Source organism: Diplotaxodon limnothrissa, linkage group LG19, assembly GCF_057381915.1.
Source record: "Diplotaxodon limnothrissa isolate DT_005_m linkage group LG19, D_limnothrissa_male_GT1.1, whole genome shotgun sequence".
NCBI classification, from domain to species: Eukaryota; Metazoa; Chordata; class Actinopteri; order Cichliformes; family Cichlidae; genus Diplotaxodon; species Diplotaxodon limnothrissa.
Window position 1 is genome coordinate 27,762,708 of NC_140614.1, and position 9,098 is coordinate 27,771,805.

The following is a 9,098-nucleotide window of genomic DNA, read 5'->3' on the forward strand; positions in this document are numbered from 1 at the left end:
CTAAAACATTAGCACTAAAGACCTACACAGAATATATCCCCATAGACATACAAATAACATAATTTAAGTTTGATGAGTTTAACTGCAAAGCAGATAATGCTATTAGAAATTGAAATAAAGTAGAAAAACTTACTTTTTGGCATACAAATTACTTTTTTTTCGTGTTAAATTGTTTGTGTTTGACAAAATGTGCTGATTTTTCACATGTGATAGCACAACTGAGTTGGGCATGCACAGGATTAATCACATCATTTGAAACTTAGCCCTGATTGGAGAAATTGGAAGTGTTACAACTGACCCACGTTACAACTATCCCCGGCCTCCCCTATATATATATATATACAAGGTGCTCGGGGAAGGGGTCCGGGGCTCCAGGGGGGAAGGGTCCAAAACCACACTCTGCTCTTTCAGCCAACAATCCCACTCTTTTCCCACTCCAGTCGCTCCTCTCGCTCACTCGGGGGTACAGGGACGGGTCTGGGGGGGAATCTTCGCACACACACAGAAAATCCAATTAGCACTAGATCATAGGGAAACTCACAGACTTAGGCAGATTGCTGAAGCACTAATGCGGGTGACTCAAAGTTCCAGCAATGAGTAGTGTAGGTCTGCCATCTTAAAAAGCCCTTTGATTGTAGTAACCAGCGCCAGGTGTGATGATGAGCACAGGTGTGTGGGCCAGGGGCGGAGCCCACAGTGAGCACCGATGTGGCCGGTGAAAGAGGGAGAGAGAGAGAGAGAGAGAGAGAACACAAGATCAAAACACATGTTGCCTAACATGGAATCAGCCGGTGAGGCACGGGGACCGTGACAAAAATGCCATTACACAACTGCATGTGTAATTGCTGACATTAGGGACAATATTCTTCACTGAAGCTCATTTTTTCTGTGAGGTCACTTTATTACATTTGACCCAGCATTTTGAGTTTTAATATATTTTGATATTTATGGTTTATGTTTAAACTCATTAGCTTATCTAAGTTCATTTCTATTTTGCCTATGTTGCCCTGTTATAGTTCATTGTTTATTAGATTCCCCTTGTGTCTTCACGCCTGTGTTTAAGTCTCCCTTGCCCTTCATGTGTGTCATGTGTGCATCTCATTATGTTTCCTGTTTTATTTTGAAGAGGTCTGGTGTCCCATGTTCATTGTGTTTAGGTTCACTTCCCTTGTGGCATCATTCTGTTGATTCTAATCAGCTGTTTCCCCATGTTTCCACTTCCCCTCATCATCTCCTGTGTGCATTTAGTCTGTGTATTTTCATTCCTTCCTGGTCAGGTTGTCTGTTGAGTTCTCATCATGTTTCCATGCTTTCATGCCTCCAGGTTTTTCCATGTTAAAGGTTTTGTTCTTTGTCTATTGTGTTTAGCATTTAGTTTTTCCCAGTGTGCATCTGCCTTTTGTTTTGTACCTTTTCTTAGGTTGGTGTTAAGCAGCTTAACAGACAACAAATATTTTTCTGAAAATGGTTAGGTGTGGGGACTGAACTGAAAATGAGTAAAAAAGCAACCAAAGTCCAAAGAAAAAGCCTGGAGAACTACTCAACACGACTTAAATGACAAAAATGCCTGGCTTTTTTGAAGCTTAAGACTTTTGCACAGTACTGTAATTTGTTATAGCTGTGTGTGTGTCTTGCACTGTTACACTGCAGTTCTTTATACTCTAATCCTGCTTTAAAGAGTTATCATCATCATGAGACTTTTTGTAACTCTGAAAACCCTTCAGGACCGGAGAATGAATCGCTGTATCACAGATCTTTGGAAAGCAGTACAAAGAAGTAAAAGATCTTCAAAAAGCTCTATGAAGGTGTGCTTACTGAAAATTTACTCAAAGATTTGTAGCGTTTGTAGAATCCACATCAAAGGATAAGTGGTCTCCACTGATTGCAAATCCTGGCTTTCTGGGCGTAGAAAATATCAGGTAGTATCACAAATAGAATTTGATAGATGAAGCCTCTAAGCTGAATACACACACAGAAACACTCAGAATGTTGCCGTTGTGTAACAGCACCCCGAGGATGCTATGTTTATATGTTTTATAAGTGGTGTTAATAGCATCGTTTGTTGTTAATCTCAAAAGAAGTTAGGCCCTCAGTACAATTGTTCTTTTTATCACGAGAGATTTAAGAGTGTTTGTGGCATTCAGTAATTTCCTCATTTTAAGGCTGGTCATGCTTTTGTGCAGTGTGCCTATCTCCACAGGGAGAAAAACAATTGAAGCGCACAACTAAGACAAGCTTAATACAAGATTAATAGTTTATCCTTATGGTGGTCTGCACTATGCTAAGTATCAGTCTGTGTTTTGTTTATACTCTATTTATGTACCAGCTTTCAGTGAGACGGGATGCTGGAACATTAAGACAACGACTGGCTTTACAAGGCAATCCAATTAAATTTAAAAAACAAACTAGCATTTTAACGAATGGTAGTTTGTTCAAGAAATGTTTGTTCAACCTATACAGTACATGGTTGAGTTTTGGATGTCATACCATAACCATGGCATTTTGTTGTATCCAGAAAACCAACAGTATCTTATTGTAAAAAAACGGATCTTGTACAATTGTACAGCTCAAAGATAAGAGAGGGAGAGGGTTTTTGTTCACTTTTTGTACTGATTTTCGCATTTTTGAATTTAGCCCCTTCAGCTATTTATCATGTTTTTGGCCCATCTGCCGTACACCGGTGTTCCCTCTGTGCCCATTTTTGTGCTTGGTTAACCTTCAGTCTGTGCAGTTTCTTCAGCAAATCGTTCTTTTCCCCTACTCCCTGATTTTAACTCTTTGTGTACTCTTTATATGAATTTGAAAGTCTCATTTGGTGTTGTATGGTAAACTGGGTGTCTGGCATAACTGCCACCAGATAACTTACAGTGCTGATGCCAATACTTGACAATGCAATCCACTTGAAATAATCAAGAATAACTTACCTGTGCCACATAGCAGAGTTCTGCAGAAATGTGTCTGAAACTCATACATGTTTTAAAGAAATATTTTTATACACTCCTGCTGTTCTGTCTTCATACATTAAACATGAATTCTCAGCTCAGGTAAAAAAAATAAATAAAAAAATCTGTAGGTATGTCTCTGTGCACGTACAAGAGAGAAGGAATAGAACAAGATCATCTCTGAAACAATCCATTCACATTACTTATTTATTTGTAGTTATTTCTACACGAAAAGCACGAGTATACACAAGTGACTCTAATCTCAGTCGACTTAGTTTATCACTTTTTATAAGGCTATGAGTCAAGGTTCACAGATGTGTGTGTGTGTGTGTGTGTGTGTGTGTGTGTGTGTGTGTGTGTGTGTGTGTGTGTGTGTGTGTGTGTGTGTGTGTGTAAAGACCTGCAAAGACTTTTGAACAGCTGTTACTTTCAAGTTCATGTGTTGTGGTCTTCAGGCACATTTGGCTCAGTATTTTTTATATTTCAGGACTTTGGTTCATGACTACATCGCCTACAAATAAAAAGCAGTGCTTTGAGACAGTAAATACATCCCATGCTTCAGTAGCTAGTAGAATCACCTTTAGCAGCAATAACTTGAAGTAATCAGTGTCCGTTTGACTTTATTAGTCTCTCACATCATTCTGGAGGACTCTTGGCTCGCTCTTCTCTACAGTATAAAGTCTTTCCACAATATTTTAATAAGGTTGAGGTCTGCACTTTGACTGGGACCTGAATTCTTTTCGTTCACACATTCTGTTGTAGATTTGCTGCTTGTCTTGGGTCATTATCATCATTGCCTCACATTTGACTCTACAGTACTCTGAATATGGAGGAGTTCATATTCGACTCATAGACTGCAAGGTGCCCGGGTTTTATGGCTGAAAAAAACATCACAAATCATCACACCTCCATCACTATCTGTTGGTGTAAGGCGTTTGTGCTGCAAAATGTGGTGCTGAACATCATGACCAGACATCTTCACGTTGAGTTTGTCTGTTGCAGAAATCTCTTGGTTTGTTCAGATGAAACTTTCTGCAATGTTCTTTTGGAGAGAAAAGGCTTTCTCCTGGCAATCTGTCTAAACAAGCCAGACTCACTCAGTCTGCTTCTAATTGTACTGTCATGAACTTTAACATTTTAACATCCTAAATGAGGCTGGAGAGTCTGCGATGCAGCTCTTAGGCTTCTTGCAATTTCCACAGTCTGACTTTGGGGTGAATTTGCAGGATGTCCACTCCTGGGAAGATTGTGGCACTGTTTTAACACATAACCGAATGCTCCAGATCAGCAAACAGCCAACTTTAGCTTTTACACTGTGCTGATCTGAACATTTCATGAGGAAGGTGCTGAGAGAATGTGCAAATATTTTTGTCATGACATTATGAAAACATCCAATTTGAGTTTATGTACGTAAGTTCGCCATTTAAACAAATCTACAGGACATTTTTATAGAAAATCTGCCAAAATACTTCTAACTTGATTTTTTTCTAAGTAATATAATGTGTATGTTATATACCAAGTGGTACTTTATTACACTTTGGCTTGACTTGGTTAACAGTTCAACAGTCTGTTGGACACTTTCATTTTGTGAGCTTGTAGGACTGTCACTTGCTTTAAATCCACTTACCCTCTTGCAGCTGTTTTCCTCTGTGCTCCCTTTCAGCCTTGCTCAGGTTGGGAAGTGGCAGTTCCCATCTCATACGGTTAAGTGCATCCTGACATTTTGGTTTCACTGCTTAAGACAGCCTTTCGTTATCCGAAGCCATCTCCTGTCCAAGCTCATCCAGAGTGACAGGACTACTTTTGGCTTTCTCATTTTCTTCATCCATATAAATGTTTGGAGATAATTTTAGAGAACTCAGTTAAAAGAGGCACGTGCAGCCTAATTTGAACCCAAGATTATGTGGTATTTGTCTGAGCATCTCAGCTGTCTGAGCACTTCTTTTGCATCTTAACTTATCTTTGTACAGAAATTCAGTTTTCTGTGATTTGTTTTGATTTCTGCTCAACATTTATCTATGACCTCAGAAATCCCAAAGGCCATAGCCATCTTACTAATTGTGGCATGTTTAATTCTGTATCCTGAATTACATGATCCACAGACAAATTCAGGCAAATGTGACCTCTTTTCAGAGATCTTTGTATATTCACTGTCTAATTAATTTGACACTGTGAAGGCCATTAGCTTTCAAAACGATTACTTATTTAAAGTCTAGCTAGAATGTTAAAGGGAAAATCTGACTTCTGCCCTTATTAGCCGTCAGTGTGCATTGAAGCAGCAATTCTGACCTAAAACCTTTTCTGCTTTGATGACTGGGGCAAAATAAAAATAAAATAAATAACTATTAAAATGACTAAAATGATTGCTCATTTTTACACTAGATCGCGTTTCTGCATGTATGCAGTAATAAAGTTACATACAATTACCACCTGGCTTTGGAGTTATTGTCAGTTTTACAGAACATTATAAAGTTATGAGCTTGATTCATTTATTGTTTGACCCTCCTTTTACTATTTCAATGCTCCCATAGCAGTATGCATCTATTTTTCATGTCTAACAAATCTCATCTGTACTAACTGCCCAGCATTAAATGGTAGATGATAGATGCTATCTGATGAACATACTGAAACATGTGGGACGTGTAAAACTACAAACAAACAGCTAATATGTATTTATATATATGTTAATATTTATTTACTTGATTTGCAAAGAATCAGCTGTTTGTTTCTGGTGTTCACAACTTCAGTCTGATACTGAAGCTTTTCAAACAACAATCAACATATTTGCCTCCAGTGACACAAGGCTAAAGACCGACTGACTGATATTCTGATTGGCTGCTCTTCATCTGACATCTTTAAAGAGAAACTGGAGCCTATAAGCCTTGCCTCCTCTAACCCAACCTGTAATTACCACATATGGAAATCTATGCCAAAATGCCAAACAGCAAAAAGTAAAAGAAACATTTTGACAACCAAACATTGTTAATAGTTTTTAAATCAGATTTTTTCTCAATTCTGGTTCAAACCTAATACATATGGTTGCCTTTCTTTGTTTTCATGTTTTTTTAACTTCATCCATGTCAAAAATATATGAACGTCCAAGCATGTAACAGTATGTAAATAACAGAAAATGAGGAAAATGTACACCATTATCGAGATGCCTTTGCTGAGCTCAACAAAAAAAGAAGCATTTCATTAAAAATACATTTCGCAGTAAGAGAGCCTTACTCTGCTGCACAATGAGCTGAAGTATCAAAAAGCACACTTAGGAAATGTAAACAAATAAATTGCACATAAATAATATATTCATTTTAAGGGTCTGAGCTGGTGGTTCAGCATAATATCTTCAAAGACTGTCCATTACGCTGGGCGATTCATCCAATCATTGTCAGACTGATCTAGAGATAAAGTGAAGCTACCACAAATATGTACGTGTATAGCCAGCAGTCTGTCCACCTTGTGCTGTTCCTCATGGTAGGGAGCTCAGGGATTCTCTAAAAGTTTGCAAATCAGTCATGGAAATCAGGCCTGTATTTGTGTTCATCAATAAATTACAAAATAAACAGAATATAAAACTGTAGAGTCACATAATTTCACATCTATCAACAAGGAAATCCCTCATTGTTGAATTTTTTACACTTTTTAATTTTATTCACTCAGTTAACATGAAGCAATGATGCTGATGCTGCTTATTTGTTAAGGAAAACGTTTTTGGTATAAACTGAATGTATACCAATTTAGTAAATTTCATTTAACCAGATTCCATTAAATGTAACGTTTTACATTGTACTCGTAGCAAAGTTATAACCAAATTAGTTCAAGTCATTATTTTGGGCAGAATTTCTTTTGAGTGTGCATAAAAAGTTGTTTTTTTTAGTCATCTTTTTATTTTATCTTTTTACTGTTTCGTCATGGTCAAATCACATGTCAGATCTGTTTTTCATTTGTTTGTTTCTAAAACATGAATGGGGAAATACATGCACGACTACTATAGCTATTATGCCTTGGTGGAAATGAAGCACGTGTAATCCATCACAAAAACCTGAATTAATATTTGGACTTGAAATGCAGTTTCCTTTTCAAAATCCTCACTTCTTCTTCAAACACGTCTACCTTTACTCACATGCGCGTGCACAGAGCTCCCACCACCAGCACACACATTTAATGCACACTTGCATACATGGACAAAGCTTTTCTGAGCCTTTAGAAGTTGGAGTCTTTCTAAGTACTTTACTGTTCCACAGAAACTTTACAGTACATAGGAGAAGCAGCGTACAGTGTGACACAGAGATGAAGACAACATACATTTCATGGCTTTTCTTTTTTGGCTCGATTGAATTCAGTCGCTCAGAGTTTGCTCCTTCCAAACAGTCACTCTGGTCCTTATCTGTGTAGAAGCTTTTCTTGCTCCAAGAAATAACAATGATGTCTCTCTCATATTAAATAGATTTCCCAAACTTCTTTTTTAGTTCGTCTTAGGTGTGGGAATTCTGGCACATCGCAATGTCTGGAAAGGTGGGGGTGGGGGGGTCTTTTGTAGGATGCATGCACAAGTCTTTATAATTGAAATACTGTAGGTATCTAAAGGTCTATGCACAGATATTTAATGTATTTTTAAAAAATCACATTTATCAACATGGTACATTTTTTGCACAGTAGTTCCACTCTGACTATTATCTATTGTTTTTGTTTTGCCTTTTTCGCTCCATTTTTTTTCACTGGATATGCCAGTTTTAATCCACGCTTGTCTTTTTTTCAGGAGCACCGTCTGAATTTGATGAGCTTTTGGAAAGCCTGCTTGAATTCGTCGTTGAAGACGGTGTAGATGACAGGGTTGATGAGGGAGTTCAGGTATCCCAGCCATGTAAAGATGTCAAACAGCACTGGATCAAACCAGCACTCTTTGCATATCGCCATGACAAGCGTGCCAACAAAGAAGGGAAGCCAACAGACAATGAACGCGCCCAGGATGATGCCCAGTGTCTTGGTTGCTTTCCTCTCCCGTGCTGCACACAGACGTTTCCTCTCCAGCACGTTGTCTGCCAGCTTGACTTTCACGCTGTTCATGAACAGAGGTGACCCTCCCCCTCCTCCTCCCACACCTCCCGCATTGCCAGAGTGTAGGTGTGCTTCGTGGTGGGAGGAGGAATTAAGAGAACAGAGAGAGGACCCTGCAGAGGTCTGGATTAGCTGCGCTGTGGTGAAACGCTTCCCAGACGACGACGGTGTCTTAAAAATGCGAGAGCGGGCTGCAACGTAAATCCGACCGTAGAGGATGATGAGAAGCACTGTGGGAACGTAGAAGGCGCCGAAGGTGGAGTATAGGGTGTAAGAGATCTGATCTGTATTCACCATACACTCTGTAAGCTCCTCATGGGCTTTGGCCTGCCGCCAGAAAAGTGGAGGCATGGAAATCGATATAGATATCACCCACACCACCCCAACCATGATCCCTGCACGGCGCATGGTGCGGCGCTTTGAGTACTCCAGCGCGTGCGTGATAGCCCAATAGCGATCCAGCGCAATTACACACAGGTGCAAGATGGAGGCGGTGCAGAATGTGATATCAGATGACAGCCAGATGTCACAAACAATCTGCCCCAGCGACCAGGTCTTGCTGACAGTGTACACAATGCTAATTGGCATGACTAAAATGGAAACCAACAGGTCTGTGACGGCGAGGGAGCCAATTAGGAAGTTGGCAGGTGTGTGGAGCTTCCTGGTCAGAAAGATGGTGGCGATGACAAAGGCATTTGAAAGGACAGTAGCCAAGGTGACAATGGCTAACAGAGCAGACAGAGAGACCTGGAAACCGAGGAGTGTGGCCTCGCTCCAGGGTGGTGCTGTAGTGGTGTTAGGAATCTCTGTGAAGTTTCTAATGAAGTAGTCCAGTGAGCTGTTGTCCAGCTCCATCGCGCCTCCACTCTGTTAAACCTGCTTTGAATCCAGTCTCATATCTATAATCTACAACTGTACACGGATCAGTTCAGGTGTAACACTGAAAAAGGCCATGATGGTGTGGCACTGATGGTTTTGACCAGAAGTCCGTCTTTTAATGTTCTTTTTTCTAACTTTTTTGAAACCGCATTTGTAAACGGATCTCTCCTTAATTCATCAACCCTTTTATTCAAAAGAATTATTTCATATTAACCGTTA

General features: G+C 39.5%; 1 protein-coding gene across 1 annotated transcript; it reads right to left on the reverse strand.

Moving 5' to 3' along the window:
• Nucleotides 1-7,697: 7,697 nt before the first annotated feature.
• htr1d (5-hydroxytryptamine (serotonin) receptor 1D, G protein-coupled) lies at nt 7,698-8,855 on the reverse strand. Its single transcript, XM_085342630.1, has one exon. It carries the CDS (start codon nt 8,853-8,855, stop codon nt 7,698-7,700), a length of 1,158 nt encoding a protein of 385 aa, XP_085198756.1.
• Nucleotides 8,856-9,098: the final 243 nt, after the last annotated feature.